The sequence below is a fragment of the Choristoneura fumiferana genome, chromosome 7 (genome assembly GCF_025370935.1).
Source record: "Choristoneura fumiferana chromosome 7, NRCan_CFum_1, whole genome shotgun sequence".
NCBI classification, from domain to species: domain Eukaryota; kingdom Metazoa; phylum Arthropoda; class Insecta; order Lepidoptera; family Tortricidae; genus Choristoneura; species Choristoneura fumiferana.
Genome location: NC_133478.1, coordinates 11,198,151 through 11,224,386, shown reverse-complemented (window position 1 = coordinate 11,224,386; position 26,236 = coordinate 11,198,151). Strand labels below are relative to the sequence as shown.

General features: G+C 37.1%; 2 protein-coding genes across 2 annotated transcripts; both read left to right on the top strand.

The window, feature by feature from the left end:
* The first annotated feature begins 2,000 nt into the window (after window positions 1–2,000).
* LOC141429704 (uncharacterized) lies at window positions 2,001–10,516 on the top strand. Its single transcript, XM_074090152.1, has 5 exons — window positions 2,001–2,392; window positions 2,864–3,036; window positions 3,748–3,922; window positions 4,053–4,136; window positions 4,212–10,516. Exons 1-5 carry the CDS (start codon window positions 2,360–2,362, stop codon window positions 6,576–6,578), a joined length of 2,832 nt encoding a protein of 943 aa, XP_073946253.1. The 5' UTR covers window positions 2,001–2,359; the 3' UTR covers window positions 6,579–10,516.
* A 5,600-nt stretch (window positions 10,517–16,116) lies between these two features.
* On the top strand, window positions 16,117–26,042 carry LOC141429427 (uncharacterized). The gene is made up of 6 exons (XM_074089729.1): window positions 16,117–16,289; window positions 16,466–16,525; window positions 17,693–17,866; window positions 18,435–18,575; window positions 23,008–23,165; window positions 24,303–26,042. The coding sequence occupies exons 2-6, from the start codon at window positions 16,490–16,492 to the stop codon at window positions 24,406–24,408; spliced, it is 615 nt and encodes a 204-aa protein (XP_073945830.1). The 5' UTR covers window positions 16,117–16,289; window positions 16,466–16,489; the 3' UTR covers window positions 24,409–26,042.
* Window positions 26,043–26,236: the final 194 nt, after the last annotated feature.

The window sequence follows — 26,236 nt, the reverse complement described above, 5'->3', positions numbered from 1 at the left end:
ATTTTTAATTTATTCAAATTACCACCCATAATCATCATCAGCATTGTCCTCATCATCATCACCATCAATCACCATCAACCATCATCATCCATCGCCATCAATGACCATCATCACCATCATAGGTACTAATAGGAAACGTAACGCCAGAGAAAGGGGCAACCGCATGACTGCCACATTTTGATAGGTAATTAATAATTTTCAGTGATTAAAAATTCATTTTTATGTACTTTGTTTTTTTTTAATCTTTTTGTATTTTTTATTTCAATTCCCGTGCCGTGTGCTATACCTACCGCTTGTCACTCGCGTGTCTTTTATTTCTTTCAATTTTCAAGAACTCCGTGCAAAAGCAAAACAAATTCCCGCTATTTCGATTTTTTTTTCACTAATTAAAACCTTAGAATAGACCCGGAACTTTATGCCATACTTACAGCCAAATTAAATGATGTTAAAATATTAATATTTAATAATAACTGTAAAATTAATTTAGTGTCCGTTATGTTAGTAATCATTATTAAGAATTGTTTATGTAAACATACATAATATTTTAATTGGGAGCTGTTTCACCATCCATTGATTAGTGTTAACTGGCGGTTAGGTGTGATGCCGTCTCTGTTTGTTTTGTTCGAATAGACGGAGACGGCATCACATTTAACCGTCGGTTAACGCTAATCAATGGATGGTGAAACAGCCCCCTTAATGTATTAAATCGATTTAACATAATTAAGTAAATAAAATAGAATGGCTGTTGGATTACTAGATAATTACCGGTGAACTTTTTTGGTGACCACCGACAGACAGACACACATAGCGGTCAAACTTATAACACCCCTCTTTTTGCGTCGGGGGTTAAACATATTGGAAAATGAAATGCAAGATATAGAAAGTTTTTGTCGTTCGGGTCGTCAATCCGGTTGTCACTGTGTGCGTGCAAAATGCTACCAAGTAATATCAAATCCCCCAAAATTTGGGGGAAAATTATTAGAGCTCGATAGGAGTCATTTAAAGTAATGGTTAGTGTAATTAAATAAAATATGAATAAATAAAACAAAAAAACCGTTTATCTCTACATACAAAATTACCTATTTATGCACACATTTGAGGGCCACATTTTTTACCGCTTAATATAAGGTATACAATTTTTATTCAACAAATAATAAACAAAATAATATTACAATGAATTTTATTACAACAGTATTTAAACAGGTAAAAATATGAATTAAATTTCATGTGGTAGTTCAGTCTATATAAATACTGTTAACACTACACCACATTATATCTATTTGTATACAGTTCACTTATCAATTTGGAATAAATATAGGTACTACTATGAAAGAAAACTCAATTAGACGATGCAAATATTTATTCAAATATCAAAGAACATTCATTAGATTCGCCATTTTTTCAAGTCGATTAAAAGTAAAAATTGATCAGATTGATGCTTAAAATCGATACATTTCGTCTTTGTGACCAACTATTAAGTGCGGTTTGGACTGAATCGTGGGGAATTTTGCACTAAAAACTGGTATCACCAACAAAAAAATGTCAAACAATACTAACCAAAATAATTATTTTTTTTCTTACTTGCTGATGGAAATGCATTTTAATTTTTATTGTTTTTTTTTATCCTCCTTTTATATCGGCACACTTTTATGGCGCATTTCGTAATGTTGAGGCACTTTTGAATCGCGCGAGCTCTTAGAATAACCTTCGGGTTTCGGGGGAAATCGGAAGGATAGAAAATGATAAAATGGATGTTGGCTCCACCAATCAACTGACGTACTTTGACACCAATGAGCTGTCAAAACACAAATCTCCCAACCTACGCTCTATCTCTAGTGTATAAATAAAATAAACAGTTGGAAACATTTTCTTAATAGTTAAGTCGTCATTTACGTTGTCCTGATATGGTCCGGATTTATTTGACAAATAAATGCAGACATTAAAAAATAATCTTTTTAGGCGTCCTAAACGAGAACTCAAACAGACTGGCACTCTGCCTACTCCTACTCGCGTCATGTTAGGCTACGTCAATCATACGCAGAAGCAGAAAACTGAAAAGTAATCTTTTTCTATTGGGAAAACCAAATCTATTACCAAATCATAATTTCTCAGTAAAATCTCAAATCCTGTGGAGTAGTTTGTTTCTAGTCATAAAAATAACGAATAGTAATCGGCAGTTGGCTATAACTAGTAAATATTTCACGTTATGTGTCAAGCAAGATCGATTGATTTTTATTTTATTTTGTTTTTCAAAGTGGCTTATTGATAAAATAGCTAGCAAAATCACTTAACGTGTGACGTCGCTCGGTTTCTCAACAATTCGGACACGCTATGATGTGAAGTAGAATACTGTTGAGTGATGGATGAGAGCATAAAGAACTCCCCTTGTGAGGTAAAAATTTGCCGCCCTGATGCCTTCCCTCTTCGGCTATATCGTAGCAAAAGCCCCTCTTTTCTTACTGCCAGTTTTTATAAATTTCTTTTAGTAATTTTCTAAATTTCATATAAAAAAAATTAAATGTTCCTTGCTATGGTATTGGTTTCATTTACCCATTGAATTGCATTTATATGTTTATTACCCATTCTTGATTTATTTGTTTAATGTTTCTACTCGTTATCTTTAGTTCAAGGGGAGGTATGTTTTGAGTTAGTGATAAAGTTGTATTAAGTCTTGACTTTTAACTTGTAGAAGGTAGCTATCAAAATTCAGTATTAGGAATCATCTTTGTAAATTAAATTAAAAGCACAGCTTTTCTTTCTTGATTTGCCTCACTTTTATTTTTTATGTTTACTAAAAGTTTAGTATTTTTCTTGCAATTTGAAGTTGGTTGTGTTGTTTTTTATTTGTTGTAATGATTGGTAGGAGTGCAATGGTGTGGATGAGGGGCACCTTGGGGTGGAATTGGAGCACCTCCGTCAGCACTTAGCGGAACGAGACGCACACATTGTAGCCTTAGAGGCGGAGTTTCTCAAGACTACTAGCCGTAGCAAAGATCTCGATGAACAAGTGCATACTTGGAGAGAGAAATATGAAAGGTATGTTGAGTACAACTCTTTTACAGTAACCATATTTCATAGTTCTAGCTTCTAATCAAAACCATATTGTGTCAGGGGGCTGGGGTGCAAAAATTAGCCTACATCCAGAAAAAAAAGTTTTAGCTGATTTTTTAAGTGAATGATATAATCAGCTTTCATCACAATATACTTTTTTTTCCTGTTTTTGTTGAGGCTTTGAATACTCCATGTGATCATGTCAGCCTCATGGGTGCTTGCTCATTTTCCCTACGCAAGGGACAACAATATACTTTCTACTTCAGTTTAAGTAGCCATACAAATAAGCTTAACAATCTTGATCTGTCTTTTTACCGAAAAATACTTTTATAAAATAATTATCAGCAAGTAATAATTAGGAATTAAACGAAATTACCTTGTGAAGTTCAATTTAATTGTGCTATATCATAGTTTTTCATATTTACTAGTGACAATTTTTTATAAAGTATTTCAATTAACACATTCAGTGACAAGAACCCCACAGTGGGAATCTCTTTGTTGCCAGTTCACTACACACTGGAAAAACGCTGCTGCTGGCTATGAGCGTAACATATGGCAATATGTAGGTTCGAATGTGTTACATATAAAAAGCAATACAGAGTCCAAGGCAGTAGTAAATATAAATTCTTTAACCATGATCCTTTTTACTAGCATATTATCTTTATTTAAAGAATGTTTTGTTTTTAAATATTACAGGTTGAATGACTCACATAAAAGGGTTCAGAAGCTTAACCAAGTCTTAGAAGAAAAGTTACTGCAAATGGTGGACAAAATGAAGGGGGAAAAGAGTCAACTGACAAAGGACATAGCCACATTGTCGGTTAGGCTGGCTGAGTCGAAACATAACTATAGCATGCTGCAAAAAGAAAATGTAAGAATTGAAATTAAATATGTGATAAAAGTCATTCATTAGCAATGAAAAAGCATAGAATGAAGTAGATGTATTTTGTTTATTATTGGTTATACATGAAAATTAAATTGCATTATTTATATTATTTCAGGAAAGGTATAAAAATGATATGAATTTAGCTATCCAGTTGTTACAATGTAAGCCAGATAACTTTGTGGCTCAAAAACTGGACAATGTAAGTAAAACATGTTGATTGAACATTTATTTTTCTTGTTAGCCAAGATTCTTGATCAATTTGTTTTGTTTACAGCTTCCTGTCGACACACAGACCCGGGTGTCGCAGTATGTCATGTCAAAAACTTCCAAGCCCTCAAGCTCTGCACAGTCCAGAAATGGTAATGACATAGACACTTTTGATGCAAGTGAGTATGAATTCAATATTTCTGCATCACTAATGTCTAAAATTCTCGAGGACAGTATTCAAGATACAGTGACAAAACACTGTGACACATGCATTTGTATGAAGTCTCAAAGTAAACCATTCTGCTATAATGAGAGCTACTACTCAGTAGCAACGCAGACTTTCCTCAGTGGAGATATGAAAAACTCTCTCTGTTTGAATTGCAATGCAGAAATTAAATCAGTTCACTCTAATTTAAGTATGAGAAGTGCTTCACCACACATTAGCAAAAATATCAAAATAATCAATGAAAAATCTGCCTGCCATGGTATATCTGCACCCTACATTTTACCGCAAACTGTTGGAGAGCCGCTTAAAGTAGTCCCAGTTATTGATAATGTAGTGAATACAAATTATACTCTCCCTGAAAGTCTAAAAGTTGAAGAAAAACTTCAATTATTATCTAATGATGAGAAAGTTGCGTCCAATATTGATGTTGGGGAATTTAAGCAACTTCGAAAAAATAATACTATGAATATGGAACCATCAGTCCACCACAAGCTCTGTGATCGCACAAGAACTTCCATTTCTAGCAAGAAAAGTAGTATTCACAGTGTTGGTAATGAAGAATTGCTAATTAAAGAACTATCTAATGTCAAAGATGTTAATATTAAACCAATCAATGAAAATCAGTCATTGGAAAATTTTAACCTTCGAAAGAATTCCTTGGGCTCAATGGGAGCTGTGAGCAGAACGTCATCCGTAGCGAAATCGACAGTCAGTACTCACAAGTCCAATACTCAAGTTGGTCCAGGACCGCGCTTTTGCCACTTACGGATGCAGGCTGGCTCTAAGAACATTCTACTGGATAACGCACAGCCTGACGTGCCTCCTGTGCTGTACCGACGTCAAAGTAAGTGTAACGAAAATTCCATCTTTAAAGATCTCAATGATGGTATGGAAAATTTCATGGACGTACAAAGAAATCCTGATGATAAAGAAGATATTAAGAATGATAACGTCGTAATAGAAAGCACGCTCATTGATGTTCATGTTGATAACAATGTTAAAGAAAGTAACGCGAGTGTAAAAAGTCCTTCAATTAACCCTGTACTGCTGAATGTTTCCAGTTCACCTTTGCAACCTCTGAAAACCCATAACTTCTCTAATAGTTCAGAAAATAATAACAACAAAGCTCAGAGTGTTGAAAGCCAGCTTGACATGTCAGAAAATGATAATATCTTAAACGAGTTCAATGCTGACATGAAAAACATGCAAAACAATAATGTTGATGGAAACGATAGTGACAATAAACTTGATAATCCGAGTCAAACTGATAATCATGACGTAAAAATATTTAATTTTGACCGTTACGAACAGAGTAAACTTTCTAATTTGCATACCAGACCTCTCAGAAAGATCGACCTGTCTCAATTACATTCCATTGAAAGTACAAGAATATCTAAAGATTTGCCTCCACTGGACAACCACCAACATCAAGTATTAAAACATGACAAAAAACTCGAACACATTCCATCGAAATCTGTTTTACCAGCAGTGGTTAATGTTTATCCGAATTTAACCCAAACACATCTAAAAGTAAATGAAACTACGAAAGTATTTACCAATGAGCAGAGCACAAGTTCGCTTTCAAGCGACGACAGTGCAGCGCTATTACAAAAACAGCAGCTGTTGAGAGTGGCTGAATGGGTCGAAAAGAACTTAGAGCAGCAGAATAACTTGAACGATCCGCTAGAAGATGACGTCGCTTACAATAACAGCGTCATGAGACGAGACAGTAAACTTAATAGATTGTCAGAAACACTTAACGAACTCGCGCTCAATATGCCGCACCCGGTCAGCAAATATTCCAAAGCATTCGCCAGAGACGGGCTAAATAACTGGGTCCGTAATTCTGTTGGAACTCATAATGCTAACACTGAAAAACAATTAAAACACACTTTATCTAACTCCAAGATCGCTAACAATATTGGCAAAGAAACATTGTTCCCAGTGGAGAGTGGTGATGCAACCGTTACCGAGATAAATAATGATAATGCTAAGAGTCACGGCAGACGCAACCTCAGCGAGTACGATGTTGGAAAGGAACTGCGAAATGCATTGAAATCTAGCGCCGACAAAGAGATAACTGCTGAGGAGTTAGCGCGGATGGAGTATAATGTAAAAAAATTTTTACTGAGCGGCCCTCATTGGTCGATTCCCGAAACTACGAGCCGGAGTCGCCGCACGAGCAGTAAAACTGAGACTGATGTATAATTCCGATTTAGATAGATGTCTGATTTCGTGTTTACTTGTGTCATAGGATGGTCATTCAAGTATAGGCTCTTAGGGCACAGTCAATATTACGGTCTGTTTATTATAGTCCTCACGGTCTCTTTCTTGCCGTTTATTTAAACCTGCTAATCGTTTGCCGCGTAGTTCTAATGATCACCCTTATTGCACAGAGTAGTATGATGTGATGGTAGTTAATTTTTGCAGCTCTGTGATTGTCAAGCTTATTGATAAGTTGCCTTGTTTATCTACTTGCTCTACTAACTTTAACTGTGTCTTTAGGATTGCAGAACATTCCTACAGCATTTCTCTATTCAGAATAGCTCTTGATTTTCTTTATAAAGTAGGTGATAATATTTTCGTATCAAGCTTTGATTACCTATGTAGTGTGGATAGAGAAATGGTTGTGTGTAAAGTATAATGTTTGTAAAGTGTTGGCAATAAATTCCCGCGAAGCTGGTGGACTGACCGGTTAGTATTGTTTTAGATGACTAGTTCGCGTCGCCGCCGTCGCGTAGGGTAGTTCGGTGTTAGATGTTACGCAATATCGATATTTTATAAAAATCAAGGCTGCCGTTGACTAAATTTAAATACTTAGCTTAGGTTAGATTCACAGAATAAAGCAGATTTATAATTATTATGCTTCAAGTTATGTATGCGTGAAATCAGTTTTGACGTAAAATCTTATTATGGCGTACAAATGTAGTGACATGAAATTTATTCAATATTAGCGTTTAGAATCAAAATATCTAACCATATTAAATTACCTGTTAGAGTTATTGGAATAAATATTATTAAGGAAAAGTTATATCTAAGTATAGAATTACATTTTCTGCACGTTTTTTGGAATTAACATTCTAAATTCTTAGCACCCCATCTAGTTTTCCAAGAAATCAATAGGTGTTGTTTAGGAATATTGTGTAGAGTTCCTATTGTTAGTGGCGTATTTGTTCCAATGGCTCTAGTGTGTAAGAATATTCTACATGTTATTCAACAGTCCAAATGAATGCCGTCGATTGATAATAAAAAAAAAGTTATAAAAATGTAGTCTTTCCATTTACACAATGTATCATGCCTCTGCCTACACATGTACAAGTAATATATAAAAACTTATGTCGTTATAATATCAAATGGGTATCTTTTGTGCATATTTTCCTAATTATATTATTGAACGGAATATATTTTTGAAAACTTAGTTATGGCTGTATACTGTAGCTAGAATATTATGAAATATTAACAGTAGAAGCAAACCGCCAATTTCGTGTGTTGTCTAATAAATATCGAGCACAATTTTAGTCATTTGATGTTAATTAGATCTGCCATTTGAAGTATACTTTTCAGAACACCATTCCAAATGCATTTCTGTATATTTTTGAATGAATTTATTATAATCTTAGGATGTGATGATTTTTAGTGACCTTTTTTTAGTTTTAAGTACACGTTTTTGTATTTATTATTTTATGTAAAATATTCATTTGGTCTCATTTGGATGTTTAAGATATTTATGTTTGTTATTATTTTGAATGTTACTTACCTAAGTGAATTATCTTTTGTGAGAGATCGTCATGCCACTAGGTGGTTGCAATTGATCTTCAATGGTAACTTACAAAAGGCGTGACCTAAATATAAAGGAACTATCCAAAAATTTCTGAAGTTTTAACTCGAGTCTGTAGTTGTCATAGACTTGAAGTTTTTATTGTGGCATTACATAAATTAACAACAATACATTAAATTTATTGCGGTCATGCGTGATGTTGTTGCCTTATTTATAAGTAAATGTAATCATGAGGATGATTACATTTACTTATGAATATGATAAGTTATAATTATTAAGATACATGGGCCACTCAAGTAGGCATAAATAGTCGAGGTAGGCCCTACTGTTTCGAACCAATTCGTAGCTCCTTTTAAAGGACTCCTTTTTATTGTACACCATAAGGCTTGTTTCACACGTACCACAACCACAACACGTGGTCGGACGCATATTTTGTATTGAAAATGAATAGTACAATTCACACGAACCACATTTTGCCGGCATTATGGACCGCATGTGATACGACCACATCGCAACCACATCGCAACCACAACGCAACCACATCGCAACGGCAACGCAACCACCGGCGGCACCGCAGCGGCCGGCTGGCCACATCGCAACCACGCGCCTGCGCTCTCCCCCCTAACGTTTAACGAGTAGTCAAATGTATTCTTGCTCATTCTAAATTGTTTATAAAACTTTTGCTTGAACCTTCTAAGTATAGGATAATCAGTACCTACGAAATTGGTGTTAACTTTTGTTTTCCAATAAGGGATGTACCCAATAAATTCTATTTCGACGAATATGCCGGCGTCTTCTTACTAATAAAAGTCATAACGAGGATAGCAACACCAATGTTTCCTGTTCGAATTCCATGAGTACGCTCAGTCAAGTCAATGCGTGTTTCCTCTATGAAAGCCGGAGTATGACTGCGTCTGCACACGACGGAACCACATCACAACCACATTTTGTAGGCACCACAACGCAACTACAAAATGCTGCAGGGACACTATTCACACGTAACCACATCGCAACTACTAGCGACAACCACATTTTGTAGGCACCATAACGCAACTGCAAAATGCCGCAGCGACACTATTCACACGTAACTACAGCCTGACCGCATTTTAACACTGCGACTGCGACGTGGTGTGGTTGTGGTACGTGTGAAACAACCCTAAGCGTGGTAGGCTATGGAATAGAATATTATTTTATTGTACCACCTTGTATGACCCATAGTCTGACAATAATGTTTTTTTTTGTACTTGTATTTGTATTTATTTGTGAGCTCGAAGGGAAAGCCAATCGTGGACTACGCGTCAGCGCTAGACTCAGCGCAGTTGAAAATGAGCCACAGATTGGTTTGAAACATGTCGTGAAACCTCGTCTATTTAATACGTGATTGACCCGTATATCTATTTTAAAAATAATGTCCGTGTCCTTCGGTAGTTTTAATTCAAAGATTCTCTAAGCTGCAAGGGGCTTGATCAAATCAAAAATTATGTTATGATCACTTATCAGTTTTCAGTTTCTCATAACAATTAGCTGAAGCCAAAGACTATCATTATTCTTATGATTTTATAAAAGCTACCATATCATATAGGCCTGCTATATTTAGCCTTTTTTATCGGCTATGTTGCACTAATAGCGGGCTGCATCATCAATTTATTTCAGTTCTCCGTGAGCCAAAATGGTTGAAAATATATGTACCAGTATAATGATAATGATTATGCCAGATGGATCACTCGTAGATTGAGAGAGTTAGGCGGGCCGTAGCTTGAGTACAGCTTATATATGCTTAACATTTCATTGATAAACTAAAATTGGAAATTCAGAATATTCAGAGTTTTACTAGTATGTTTGAATGTAAGCTTAAGTAATCCAATCCAGTATTTGAATCCAATAAGACGATATTGATTGTTTTCAAAACCTGATTAGAGGTCGACATGTGTCCCTCATCAGTTAAACAAATTAAATTATAGGTAAGTACAGTCACCGGCACCAATATCCGACAGCAAAGCGTGAATAAATATCTGATACTACTATTTCTAGGGCCAGTAGTCATATTTTTGCACGCTCTGCTGAGGCACATATTAATGCGGGTGACTGTACCAAAGTCAAATCATTGATACATGTTTTTTTTTTAAATTGCACACAGGATAGCTAGCTACTTAGTATGTGTACTATGATTTTTGAATTGCCCCTTGTAAGCTAATCAGTTTTGTATTTTTTTGTTATATTTAAAATTTTGTGATGTTTTAGTTAATTTTACATTGTTTATATGATTAATAGCAAAAGCCAAATTATCAGTCTAGGCGATAGCTTGTACAGCGTAAATTGTACCTAATAAGTGTGTGTGTTTATTTATTATTAAATACAATTACAAAATGATCCCGTGTTGTAATTTTTGTGTATAAGTCTTGAATAAACAATAGTTGGTTATTGTATTGTTGATCGAAGGTTCAAGTGTAAGATTTTTTTTATTTAACTTAATCCCTAGTATGCTTAAGTCGCGGATCTGGCCAAATTTAAGGCTATCTTTTTTAAATCATCATAATTTTTGCTTATTAAAACAGATGAGACTATAATGCAGTACTAGAGGATCTTATGCAGGCAGTACTTTTTTAGTTCCCGCGTACTAGGAGTTAAAAATGTTGTTTTATTTTAGAACCAGAATTAAGCTCCTCGGTGCAATACCTTGAATAAGTAAGCATTGTGTAATATTTCATTTGCATACGCTTGTCGGAAGACTTCGCAACTGATTTTGAGATGGCTATTTCAATTACAAAAGGGCCCAAAAAAATTAGGGATGTTGCAAAATCAACGAAGCGTGTAATACACGTTGGTAAACGTTAACAAGAATCTTATCATGTGCGGTGTGCCACCTGACCTTCTCTTTTCCAAAGCGATCAACCCATTGTGTACCGACCTTGCAATTCCATACTATTGTTCAAAATTTTAAATTTTCTTGTTAGCATATAATTTCACCTTGGATGATTTACAATTAAGCGTGGGTAATTGTATTTTTTGGCACGCACGTTCTTATGTAAGACGACCTAGTTGTGCTCTAAATATTAAACGCACTAGTTATTTTTATCACACCCGGCCATTTCATGAATAATTTACATAACCCATAAAACGTTTCACTCAATTTTTATTTGAAAATTGATATTAAATTGGCAGGAAAAAATGGGGTGTGCTGAAAACACAGTTTACATTCCAGATTTCTCGCTTTGGGTTCAGTGTCTTGCAATTTCATAATTCCCTAATCTTAAAATAGACTGAATTTCAAATTGACTTAGGTACTGCCTGTTTTACCACTCATTGATAATTTTTACGTCACAAATACCTATATACTTGTACCTATCTGATGCCGTCTCTGTTTGTTTGGTCGGAAATACATTTAATCTGTCACATTAAAATTTATTAATGAGTAGTAAAACTCGGCTCGGGGTTTAAGAGAACTAAGGTTACCGACATAGCTCGAAGAATTGCGAAACTGAAGTGGTAGTGGGCGGGGCACATTGCTCGCAGGACTGATTGACAGGTTCTCGAATGGCGTCCGCGGACCGGGAGACGAGCTGTCGGTAGGCCTCCAACAAGATGGAGTTACGACCTGGTTAAGATCGCGGGATCGCGGTGGATGCGGAAAGCACAAGACTGGTCTGAGTGGAGAGCCTTGGGGAGGCTTATTACCTATGTCCAGCAGTGAACGTCTTTCGGCTGACATGATGATGATGATGATGAAGATGAGTATTAAAACAGGACCTTGGTCTTATAATGCATCAGTATCACGCGATTCACGCGAGTAATTTAGTGATGTGTACAACATAAACAGAATCGTTTCCAATCGGTTCAATCGCACGTAAAGCGCGCGTCGTGCGATTCGTCCTCGCCTTTCTATTTCAAATTTAATCAATATACCCACGTCTTGTAGCTTTAGAATTAAATGCTTGTGACATACGGACGGATAGGACGAAACTATAAGGGTTCCGTTGTTGTCATTTTAACTACGGAACTCTAAAAACGTCAAAAATTAAGAACCTTTGAACTTTTTTACTGCGCATCTTAATTCTTGATTATCTTTTAAACAGTAAGAGTTAGGCTACTTAGGGTAATAGTGTCTTGGAGAAATTTACTTCATTTGACCTGTTGAATGTTCCCTTAAAGTTAACGAAATTAAAATAATTTGTTGTATAGTACAATCTAGGTATAGTCGACCAAGAAAGTGCTTTGCCCATTTTAATGACAATTCCTACTTCAGAAATAAAGCAATAAGGCTGATTGTCATATTGACTTGTGAGTGAAAATAGGCTTTGACGTTTTAAGCACTACAAATGACATTGAACCTTAAGGTGGTAAAGAAATTTCTTGGTCGACTATAGGTACAAAGAAACTGAATCTCGTACCGTGGTGGAATCTTTTTGTTACTGATGATGTCATATTCTATTGACATTCCATAGGTACATTTTGCTGAAGAAATAAGCGAAATTGATGATAAGGTCCCATCCTGCTACGCGATTAAGTTTCTTCGATAGTACCTACATTCTATTTTATTTTAGAGTAAGCGGGAAGTGTCCGCCCTGCACGTTCCGCTCAAGTAACTCACACGAGCTTTATCCAACGGCGATTCCATAGAGTGTGAACGACCGTGCGATTCGCGCCACGACAGGTGGCCCGCCAGCGACCATGGATTCTTACCTTATTGGTCACTATCTGAGACCTGTAATAGGATTATTTAAAGACAACTGTGATTGACTGAGATTAAATTGAACAGGACTTTGATATAACGCACCTAGATCAAGAGTAAGTATATCGTCTCAAAATAATCCACCATTTTAATTTAGACCTTCCAGAAATTTTATTACCCGCTCTGTAATGTGGTCGAAACGTCAAGGTCAATATAACTCGTGTGTTTAGCGTGATAAGTCTCCTTTGTGGTATTTTAATTGTCAGTATATCTGTATACCAAATTATTATAGTATTAGCTTGAAATAGTAACAAACACTAACTTTTAACTTTATATGTACAATATTTATTAGCTGTTGTCTGCGACCTCTTCTGTTGTGAAGAATTCTTTGGTCAATATACTGCATCACCAAATAATACATCCGGAGCCGTGGTGGCCTAGTGGTTTGACATTGGCCTTTCAAGCAGAGGATCGTGGGTTCAAATCTGGACATGCATCTCGAGTTATTCGAAATTCATGAGCGAAATGACATTTGAAATTTACCACGAGCTTTACGCTGAAGGAAAACGTCGTGAGGAAACCTGTACAAATCTGCGAAGCAATTCAATGGTGTGTGAGAAGTTTCCGTGTGGTAACTACGGCCCAAGTCCTTTCATTCTCAGAGGAGGCCTGTGCCCGGCAGTGTGACGTTTGTAAGCTAAGATGATGATGGTGACCTACCTCTAAGAAAATGACAACCTGCTTTTCTCAAAATGTAGATCACCTATAAGGTCAATGGATCGTTCATTGATATTCCGTCATAGAGTCAACTATGCGTTGCGTTTTTTTTCAACCATGATTTATTTACGTTGAATACAATATTGAGGCCTTGCATTTTCTTCGCTCCAATAGCAAGTATCAATTTAGGGTTTAACGAAACGCGTAACATCGGGTGCTATGCTTATTTAAATCGTTCCACGGCATTTTCATTCCTCGGCTGCAGTTATGCAGGACATTCGTAACAATTCACGTAATTCCGCACGAAAACGTAATAAACGAACTGGGATTTGGCCTTCTCACGGTGGTGGCGGGTTCTTCGAATGGCTGCAATGTTTAGAATTCGACTGTTTACCGCTATCTAGAACTGTTAGTTTGCTACAACACACGCACGCTACGCAAATTACTTATTAAATGATGGGACCATAATGCGCGCCATTGTGAAGGTGTTAGTTATTCATACGATATTTTTGGATAATTTCTTTATTTAGGCATAGCGTCAACAGCCGAAAACTACAATGTTCTATTTTAGACCCGTTCCAGGTCGCATAATGGCGCGCAAAATGTCTGGATTTTTCGTTTTCTAGATTAGCATTTTTTGATAAGTAGGTATCTTACAATTAGAGAGATAAACGCATTTATAGGCGACTGCTCGAAGATTAAGTACAAACTTACAAAAACCTACCTATTTTAAGATTTTTTTATATAAAAAGGGTAAAAGAGCGGGCGGGTCACCTGTTGGGAAGCAATCACCGCCGCCCACGGACACCTTTGAAGAAAATTCTTGGTAAGTAGGTAGGCAGGTAGGTACTTTTGTTTCGATTTTGGAGTTCGGCATTTCTAATATTTACATTAGAGTCGAGTCCTTTCAAAATTTATGAATGGGGAGAATACTATTTTTCCAGTTTTAAATTAGTAACGTCATAAATACTTACGTAAATTTTGACGCACATGTATTAGGTACCTATCTACCTAAACTCATGGGCACACCGTTAGCAGCGACTCTACTTAAAATACTATTAAATAGTAACAAAAGCTTTTATTTGCACAAAGTACCTATCTGTTTTGTGCACAAAGCGCGGAGCGATTTATGGATGGGCACCTAAGTACTTAGCGGATAATCGTTATGTTTTAAGCTTCAGCTCCCGTTTCGTTATGCTGGGCTTGAGTTAGTTTTGAGGCTACTTAAAGATCAAACAGTACCAGATACACACGTCATAGCTTTGCTCCAGTCTGAACCTACACCCAGTACTTAAACTTACATTCACATAGGTATATGCCTGACCTGTGTCGACATTATTGAGCAGTCAGCAATGCTGGTATAAAATGTCAAATACATTGCTGCTTAAAAAAAATCTGAACTCGCTCTAACGTGCTGGACATAAGTACTCAGTAGTGAGAAGAGGCATTTGTCGAATTTTAGAAGCAGAAGACTAGTATCTAAAGGTTCCATATCAAATTTATACGCCCCAATTTCAGTCTAATTACTTTCTTACAGGTGTACTAAACTAAACAGCTATGTTTGTGTACTTTGCAAAGGAATCAGGCCACATGATTTAGTGTGAAATATAGTAAGCTGGGCTTTCACACGGTCGGTACGTGCCCTGTCAGCGACGGTCACCAGTCACCAGGTCGGTGGAACATTCTGCGAGGTAGGTACGTAAATAAAACGTGTAGGGCACTGCAGTATCGCGAACTACTGTTACACAATGGTAAATGATGGTGTTATAACAGTGGTAACTACCTTTCTTAGCGAATTAAAAACGCCAGGGAATGCTGCGAGTAACTGTAATAGGTATAGCCATTCCATTCCACCAAGGAGCGCTTTAGAATTTTGGGTGGCAGCATGTCACCGACCGGGGGCCATTTTTAAAGGATGTGTAATAAATATAACAAATGATCGATATAACTATACCTAACAAAAACTAACATGTTTCGATATATCCGAATAACAGTCCGATATCGAAAATACAAACTGCGAGACATGGATTCACAGAAAAACCAGAAAAAGAGACCAGCGCTGGGAATCGATCCCAGGTCCTCAGCATTCCGTGCATGTCTCAGTTTGTATTTTCGATATGGTTTTACGGGATGACCGCAAAAGTAACAAATTTGGAGTTGAAATAAAAAATACAAAAAACTCCAAATAACCAATCACAACAGTCCGATATACCTACTGGTATTAGGTTAGTTAAAATCGAATTATATCAAACGTAGAATGAAGATGTTAAATGTTAATAATATGTTTGAATCGTGGTCTTATTTGCCTTATGTTAGTTCAATATCAAATGTAGCTAATTTTTTTAAATTTTGTGTATGTGTTATAACTCTTTGCTTTTCTGTGAATAAATCAAAAAAATTAATGTAGCTTTAATTGTTGTTTCAGCAGTAGGTAATTATACCCACTTGCTGCTTTAAGGACAGGATCCTATCCCTATCCTGCAATAGGTAATACTTATTACGAATATGAAGTGTAAACTTTTTCAAAACTCACCTGGAATAGTATTGTTGACAATTAAAAAAATATGACACTGACACTTCACGACACGAAGTTGTATTGTATTTTTTGTCCTGTGTCCGTCCATTTTTGTTGTGAATGTTAATTTATAAAAATTGTGTTATGTAAAATAAACAAGCGTGTCGCGTCATATTTAGTATAAGATTTAACAAAGCAAACGGGCGAACTCCCCTCCACCTTTCAATAAAACTACTTTAGGTAACTTTGCACTCGTAATTTTATTTTATCATCCTTAATAAAATCTTTACCTTACTTGCTTTGTTTCGTAGTTGTTGCTCGTAGAAAATCCCTTTATAATGATACCTATAAAGAGATCTTTTTTTGGAAGAAATTCAGCAAAGAGTATTTTTACATCATTATTTTGTTTCTTTCAGGTTTTTTTTTACATTTTGCAAACAATGCCCGCTCCAGAATTATTTTACAATATTCTTCAGGTAAGCAGTACCCTATCAAATACCGTAATGCATTTGTCACACTGCGGGCGCGATGCAGCGTGCGCTTGATCATACCACTCTTACACCTCAGAGCAGGGGGGCTACTACGAAAATCGAAGTTCGTATCGTACCGTCTCTTTCACTTTCGTATTAAATAATATTAGCGTCTGCGGGACGGCAAGATACGAAGTTCGAATTTTGCACTCGTAGTACAGGATTCGCGATTCACTCACTTCTCTATATTATATTCACTCACTATACTTACATATAATCAGAATCTCGGGAACGGCTCCAATGATTTCGATGAATTGGTATGTAGGGGTTGGCCTTATATCTGGGAAAACGCTTAGGTATTAACGAGTTTTAGCCCGAGCAAAGCTCAGTCCTCCAGGTACTAATATGATGATGATGATTATACTCGACCGAAATAGTGGCTGAGCGTCAACCGATGAATCTGTCGTTGCGGGCAGTTTTATCGGGCTGCCTTGGTTGAAGAAGTGAAAGCGGAACATAGAAAACAAAAAACTTATTTTCGCATTAGGTGTAAGGCTGTGTTTCCACCAATAAGCAGCGTTTCCACCAATAATGTGCGAAGATGTGTTGCAAGGAATATGTTTTTCATGCACTAACCAATAGAAACGCTTCATTTACCTCGTCTCGCACAGCGCATTTCTGATCGAAACAGCTGAGCGGAGCGAGGCGAGGTAAATGGAGCGTTTCTATGGTTCATGCTAATCACATTCCTCGCAAAACATTCTCGCACATCTCTGGTGAAAACCGAGCTTAAGAATGGATGAAGATGATATGAAAAAGTTGGACCATTTTAAATGGTAGTGACCAAAAACAATCATACCGAAACAAGGTGTCCAACTTTTTGAACTTCACCCATATACAGACGAGGAAACTGAATCGCGTACAGTCAGCAGCAGAAGTAGAAGTGGATGAACGATTACGGTGCTCAAAATTATCTATACACGACTATGCTACCAAGGTTTAAACTGCTTATTTACTTCTGCTGCTGACTGTACTAGGATGGAACCTTTTCATAATCAATTTCGCTATGATTTCTTTGGCATATGTATAATGTCAACATGATATTAGTAGCACAAAGGTTCCGCTCTGGTACGTGGTTTAGGTAGTTTACTCGTCTGCACTTTTTACGTACAGATGGACCTAGAGAACTACCGTCCGCTGCCGGCCAAGGGTACTGGCGACGACCCGGTGCGGCGTCAGCGCTGCGGTTGCCTGCGCACGAGTGAGAAACTGCAGCAGCTGCTGTCTTCATTCCCCGCGCCGCCGCCACCGTCGCCCGCGCCGGTCCTTCTTGCCAGCAGTTTCTTTGTAATTATTTCAGGCCGGACTTTTTTATCTTTTATAGCTTATCAACGGGTCTCTGACATAACTTCGTATATGTAATTTTATCTACTTCAATATGTATCTAAAATGGTTATTTGAATTTAGTTAAATTTAATATACGAGGTTGAGTCAGGGACCCGTATTGTTCTTGACAGATAAAAAACTTTGGGCCCTGTTTACATCATTCCAGTAAACTCGTTCCAGTAGCATGACCTGCAGGGCTACTACGAAACTCGAAGTTCGTGTCGTGCGGTCCCTCTGACACTTATACTATTTAATACAAGAGCGAGAGGGACGGTACGATACGAAGTTCGAGTTTCGAGTTTCGTAGTAGCCCTGCTGCTGCGCTCGATCGATTTTTTCTAACTCGTTAATCGCGGCCTTTCGTAATTTCATGCAACTGGAATAATATAGACAGGGCTTAAGCCTCAAGTATACGTAGCAAAAGGCATTCACCAGGCTACGTATTATCCCACTTTATCAAAGAAAAGCTGCACGTGTTTAATGGTATTTCTGATGACAAGTTGCAGTAGGTAATTTCTTAATTTTGTAGGATGACGACTGCCCTAAATGTAAAGAAGAGAAATGCAAGTTGTATACTCCAATACCACAATATCCGTCGTGCAATGACTACATGCCGCTAAATCAACACGTCGATAAATTCACAGAGAGTAGCTTCGACTCCCTCAAGAAAGTAAGTGTTTTATTTAAGAGAAAGCATTCGATTTATTCGATTATGTATGAAATTGTAATTATGTTAATAAAAACAAACTGAGACATTGATGCACAGAAAAACCAGAAAAAAAGACCAGCGCTGGCAATCGAACCCAGGTCCTCAACAATCTGTGCTGCGTGCTATAACCCTTTTATATAAAAAATAAAAAAGACCAAAAAAAAAACAATCATAATTTGATTGCTTAGTAGCGACATCTCTTGTCTGGGTGAGCGGTTAGTTCCGAAAGAATGTGACGTCTCTCGATGAGAGCGGAACATAGATGTCGCTAGTGCTGCTGCTTAAGTAGCGTAGTAGATAAAAAGCAACCTGAGATATGTAAGTATGCATAGGAAAAATTCGTGTCTTGATTCCTGTCCAGCGGTGGTGTAGGGTTTTATAGCACGCAGCACGGATTGCTGAGGACCTGGGTTCCATTCCAAGCGCTGTTCTCTTTTTCTGGTTTTTCTTTGCATCCAGGTCTCAGTTTGTATTTTCGATATGGTTTCACGGGATACCCGTAAAAGTAACAAATTTGGAGTTGAAATAAATAATACAAAAATACTCCAAAAAAACAATCATAATGTAATAAAACTTTTACTTTTATATTTTGTTGGGCGAATAGTACGGATGGAATTTTTATGGGTTATCTGTACTGTACAGTCGCGAAGGAGGATTTTTGACCCACTACCATTGTTCGTAATATGGCCGTGTAATTCTATTCTAGGTAAGTAAGCTTAACTTAAATTATGAACAGTGGCGTGTGGCTCAACAACCCCGGTTCGCGATAGTGGGTACATTAAGTCGCCGTAAGGTTTTCCATGAGTTTTGTATAGTTTAGTATAAACTAGAACCCAATAAAATACACGTACATAGGTAATCTACATTGTTGTAAACAGCTAGTCAACATTGACTGAAGTGACCGATTGCCTAATTGGCGGGGTTGATACAATCGGCCCGTCGGGTCAGTCGGGTCGTGCTGCGGTGTCGTGCCGTGGCTATCGTCCATCGCTCCTGTCGCTTCTTCAGATACAATACAGCTAGCAGCTGATTGTTTACACTGACAATGGCTCTAAGACATCAATATTTACGGAATGTCTCGAAACATCCAAGAATTAAAACTAATTTATCCTGCCAGTCTCATTATAAAAAAAAAGTGCGGACAAGCTATACAAAATAAAATATCCGCTGTATTACTTTGAATGCTTTTAATAACGCAGTTAATTTTTCCTCTACTTGTAAAATTAAATATACCTACAACGCAAACACAAACCCACAATAAAACCCACCTTCAACACTGACATTGACATTACAAATTGTCATAATAAAATGGCAGAGCAGTAACATTTTTAATTGAAACTTATTACTTATTTCATGGATATACATACATAGGGTTTCATAGAGTAGCGCCTGATGCAATTATTGACTCGGAATATGGTATATGGTCCCAGAACTTGACGTTTGCTTGACGAATAGGGAAGGCACCCAACACACATAGGTCCAGGCGACTGTCGAACGTTTGTCACAAAAAAGAGTCGCGTAAGTAAATATAGGTAGAGTCATTCACGATGACGCTTGCCGTGCTTCTTATTACAATGTCATTAATGTCTAATTTTGACAAAATCACGCGTCTTCGTGGATGGCACTAGGTATAAACGCTAAAAGTGTAGTGTTCATATCGAGATTCTCTTACCTATCTTGAAATAGAGGCTTGTTGAGATCCCTTATTTTTACTGTGTTTTGTCCATGTAGATAAATCTGTTGTTGACTGTACCGCCGTTGTAACTAGGATGCTCCGATAGTTTAGTGATGGGCACAAATTAAAGGTTAACTAGGAAAAAATATGATGGGTATTGATTGAAGGAAAGTTAAGCTGCGCGACTGCGCGTTCATATTCAGATCCTTTCAAACGCGGTGGCAGTTACAGTTACAGTGCCCTGAAGGTAAAACAACATAGGTACTTAGTTTAAGTTTAAACTAGAAGCTCCGAAAATGTGCACTGCTCTACATATAAATAATTAAATAAGCTGTATTGTAGTTGCGATACCTACTCGTGGATGCTTTAAATTTTTCCATAGTACTCGTATAATGATGTAGCTATATGAGTTATTCTATTATGCAGTGCAACTGGCCACTTAAATACATAATAAGTTTTTATTTTTGTTGACTGTCATGTGTATTGTCATCCAAACCACATTTCCGTACCAAATTTCAAGTCGATGCCATAAACCGTCGAGGAGTTCCGTCCTGCAGAGACGATCCTGCCTGGACCACCAGGATGTCACTGCCAGATTATTGCATTGTCACCAGATTTACATAAGTATGCCAAATTTCAGGCCAATCCAACCACTGCAATGGAAGTGGGTCTTTAACTTGCAAGATTTGACACCAAAATAAATAAATAAACAAACAGGGCAAGTTAAATAAAAACTTGTAAAACCCTACAGAGGGCTTTAATATTTTTATATGTACGTAGTTACAATTTTGCGTGAAAAAAAAACTTTGAGACATCAGGTGTCATAAATATCTGTAACATTAAAATACCTTCTTTTTGTTTTTTTTTCATAACATTCATGAATTCGCGAAACCACCCGTAGATAGCTATGACACTCAACTGTATTTTTTGCCAATTGGCCGCGGTACCTGACAGTTTGTTTTATAGATGGCTCTGACACACGTTAGAATACAATTTTAATTCCAAGTTATAACTCCGGCTATTAAAATTAAAAAATAAAACAATTTCCAAACAAAGTTGTTAAAATTGCCACGAACCCATTTTGGATTGAATCTTACTTCAAAATGTTTAAGTTTTTTGTTAGGAATAGTCGTGGGTGATACCATCGAGGGTCGTGACTCTCGCACGTCCCTGGTTCGGTTCCCAGCGGGTAGAAATCGAGATTTATTCTTGTTTACCTAATGCCATATTTTTCATACACTTTTTGAGTTACCTATTGCTGCTCTAATATCTAGAATCGTGTGAACGTCGAAGAAAGTTTGTTTTTATTTTTTATAACAAAGCTGTGACGAAATCCTTTGGAAAGTATTACTTGATTTTTATCGAAATGGCTACGGAACCCTATCTTGGGCGTGTCCGACGCGCTCTTGGCCGGTTTTCATTTTAATAAATGTCGTACGTACCCTCATTCATAAAAATACGGACTAATACATACATGTTTTATATGTGGCTGGCATAGATAAAGTGCAAAAGTAACAACAAAATAACTATCTATAATTTATCCGATCAAGTCTCGGCATACCTTTACAAATAAGCAGGTTGATCTTTTAATTGTTATTACATTACTCTTCCGTAATATTTGTACGTACATTGCGTATCGAGAGCAAAAGTTTGTAGGCACCAGAGAGCACCGTAACAACTTGCCTAATTCATTCTTATAACTATGTAAAATAAAGCAAACCATAACCTCACGCAATCCCTGAACCATGTTCTATCTCTTATAGTCTAACGCACCCAAGGAATGTTCTTATTCCACAGTAGCAAAATCTATACACAATATTTAAAATAACATAGATATGTACTTAAATCTTCTTTTGTTCGCTATAACAATACTTACCTATAACGTTTTGATAAGCATTTTACTTGCCGGATGGAATACCGGATAGAGTGAAGGCTTCGCCATTAGCATTTGATATCAAAAGCGATATAAGTTTAAGTAATTGTTTACTCATTTTAAGTAAGTGTAAACCTTGTTTGTTTAAAATGAGGTCGCCGACTCGTTAAGCGGTAGCTGATGCTTAATTAACGTATAAAGATACTAATCTCTCTAGGTTAAGACCGCGTACAGTTTTTATTTTGTATGTGCGGTATGGATTTGGGTTAGGTATCGATGACAATCATTCTTTAGCGGAATTTCAGTCTAATTGCTAGTCGCCAATTAAAGTCATTGTTTGTAATTTAGGTTGTTGAATGAATTGAATCTAGTCTAGTAAGGTTAAAATTAACACCTTACTTACTACGTTTCGGAGATGGCATTTGGTTCAAAAGAAATATCCACCTATGTATGTACTCCGTAATAAATCGTTGATCATTGAACCTAGCGTCGTTGTGATGTTTTGATACGCTTTGGCGCTAAATGCATCCTCATTTGGCTGGCTTAGAAAGAGAAGAGTGCATTGAGTGCCGGATAAGGAAATGAAGCATCAAAGAGCCGAGCCCTTCCTTATAAATGTTAAAATCCGTAGTTGACACACAGGTTCAGTGTGGATTAGGAGCTTCGCACGCCCATTAAATTATTTCGCAGGTGTGTTGTTCGCAAGTTTTGTCACTAGGTATATAAAATAACGTGTGAGCCGAGACTAGACCACAAAGTTCTGCTTAGCTTAGCTGCTGAGTAGTCATAGATTAAAGCACTAGGTTACCATGACTGACACCCTATACCTAAACTGTATTTTTCAGCCAGTGAGCCTGGGCTGGAGCGTGGCTGTGGAGCTAATGAAACTGGTGCAATTAGCGGTGACAGCCACGGCTCTCGCGCTCTATTACCTAGTCTATTGCTACATGCAGCTCATCTACTACACTCTACGGACCGCCCTCTACTTCCATGAGGCTGATGGGTCCGTTACACATATTTCTAAAAATGCAATGGAGTGCCTGATTAACCCTTAAATTAACAAAATTTAAAAAGTTCATGACTCAAACCTCATCGTAAGGTACCTTAAGTCCAAAAAATTCTACATTGAAAAAAAAAACAAAACAAAAATATAGTCTTGAATCATGTTTATTCTGGTGCACACTGTTAATTTAAGGGATTAATGGTACTTATAAGCTGCCAGTATGATTAAAGAGTAAGAGGTTTTAGCGATTTAGACGGACGGGGTTCTGCCACCCGCAAATTTTAAAGATCGAATGGAGGATTTACTGTCATTCAGTACGAATGTAATATCGTCCAAATGAATTGACTATTTTGAATAGGTACAGTAAGAAGTGAATGTCGTCCAAATTGTTATTTTATTTCTTATGAACTGTATCTTTGATCATTTTACCATGGGACAAGATGACGATATTCAGGCTGGAAATTTTTCCTTGTTGATGTACAGTCGCCATCATGTATTTCGGAGCGGCCAAGGTGGTCAAAAATATCGGCACATGCACTCTATTATTAAGGTATTAGAGTTCATGTACCTATTGATATTTTTGATCACCTTGGCCGCTCCGAAATATCTGATGGGGACTGTATGTCAAATTGGCATTTTTCTGGTTGAATGTAGTATAAGTCCATCCCCCATCCATCCCAGCCTATATACGCCCACTGCTGGGCACAGGCCTCCTCAGAACAAGAGGGCTGGGGCCATAGTTCCCAGGCGGGCCCAGTACGGATTGGGAACTTCACACGCACCATTGAATTGCTTCGCAGGTTTGTGCAGGTTTCCTCACGATGTTTTCCTTCACCGCAAAGCTCGTGGTAAATATCAAAAGTACCGCACATGTGAGCCGGGGTTTGAACCCACGACCCTCTGCTTGAGAGGCGATAGGTAAAACCACTAGGCCACCACGGCTTCCCGTATAAGTCTTCTAGTATAGGTACGAGTTGTCGATTTTCCATTTGTACTCAATGGCAGTAAATCGAGTTTAGATATTTTCGAACCGAAAAAGAGTTTTTTTTATCATCTAGGTGGCTCTTTTGGCTTTAATTAATTTAGTTTGGTTAAAAACTACGTACTTGACTTTGAACATAACAAACTTTTTTCCAGGCCAATGAAGATCACGATAGGTGTGGTGAGTGTGACGACAACAATCATCGCGTTCAATCTGCTCATGCGCGTTGAACGATACGTCGACATATTTAATTTTTTCTAAGTAACCAACCTATGCAACAAACAAACGATGAAACGCTAGGAAAAAAGGCTCCATACATACTTACTTTTTCAATTATTCTCGGGATCGAAAGCTTTATTTTATTGATCTGGGTCTATTTTTGTTAAGTACCTACATTAGCATGATAGACGTACCAATTTTATGGATTATTTTAGATTTCAACAAATCTGTTTTTATTCTAAATTCAGTTTTATTATAAATGGACTGCATTCCAATGCTTCCTGCTGTACAGTACAGTAGATGTAGGTACACTAGACCAAATTGAATCATGACACAGGGTGCTACTAATGTCATGTTGACATCTCATACTTTTGTCAAGTAAATCACAGTGAAATCGATTATTAAAAGGTTCTACCCTGGGTCATGTCAGGATTCAATTTGTCGACTGTACCTAGTGAATATTCCGTTTCCATCGTGAAAATCAAAATACGACGGCACCAGAAGTGTCAATCAAATATGAGTGACATTTTCATGTCTATTGAAACTTTATTATTTAGTATCAAATGTCAAAACGGCTATACGACGGGTACTGAAGTTAAATAATCGAGAGAGAACAATTTATTCTATCACGCGATACTGCGGAGGTCCATATCAATGAACTAAAATAATAGTAACTAATAGTGGTTTTAGTTCATTAATTGAGAGAGCACGATAAATACGCATTTTTTCGATAAAATATGATGGACAACCACGCAGTATATTTGTACAGTTGAGGTCATAAACTTCTGAGCAAAAATTTGATCAAAAATATCTGAACACGCTTCTACGCCGTTAACAATAGAGCCGTGTTCACATATTTTTGATCAAGTTTTTGCTCAGAAGTTTAAGAACCTGTACCTACTTCTGAATGCTGCTAACGTGTCTATGAATTATTGTATTAATCTCTCGATGCGTCCTTCCCCTACGCTGTCTTGATGGGTAGGTACTGAGGCTGACTGAAGTAGCATCACAAATACAAATACGAAAGTTTCCGAGAAAATACGACGGGAAATGAGTATTCACTAAATCTGTAAGTGCTAACTACTGATCGTCTATAGGTACATTTGTCATTGCAGTTTCATCGCAGTCGGCAAAACTGCACGCCGGCTGCAATTGAATTGTATGGGCGATCTGCAGTTGTAGTTACGTTGCAGTTGGTTTGTAGTCCGTCTGGAACGGCACTTAGTCTACCGTAAAATAATGTAAGCAGTAGATACACCAGCGTGGACAAAATGCTCAAAATATGTTCTGAGATTTTTACTATAAAGAGCGATTAAAAATGACGATAATTTTGTCGCATGTCCTTTTCGATAGGTACTTGCACGGAAGAAAAAAATATTCTTCCGTGGGTACTTGTATCTCATGCCAACGGTAGAGAGATATCTTTTTAGAAAAATTAGTGAGGAATTAAGAGTAGTTCTACTCGAATAATGTATGGGTATTAGGTAATTATATCGGGTAAGCTTGCGTTTCTTCTCATTCAATGAAGTACAGGCTCCAAAGATAATCTTTAATTTTTAATGATGATTGAAAATAGGAGTCTTATTTCAAATAACTTCGTATCGTTCATGTGTAAAATAACAATGTAATCGTGTTGTAAAACGATGAAATAATATTAAATTCTCGTGTGGAATTTCTCTTCTTGTTTTATTTTTAGTCACTTGGAAAGATCTACCCTATTATTTATTTAAAAGTTACAAACTAAATGTACACGGCTTGTAATGAAATATGTAATAGTTATTTCTAGGGTATGTACAGTCGTAGGGTATGTACGTCCGTCCGTTTGCCACATCCACTTTGCTCTGTGTACCTACCTACATACAGTTACATG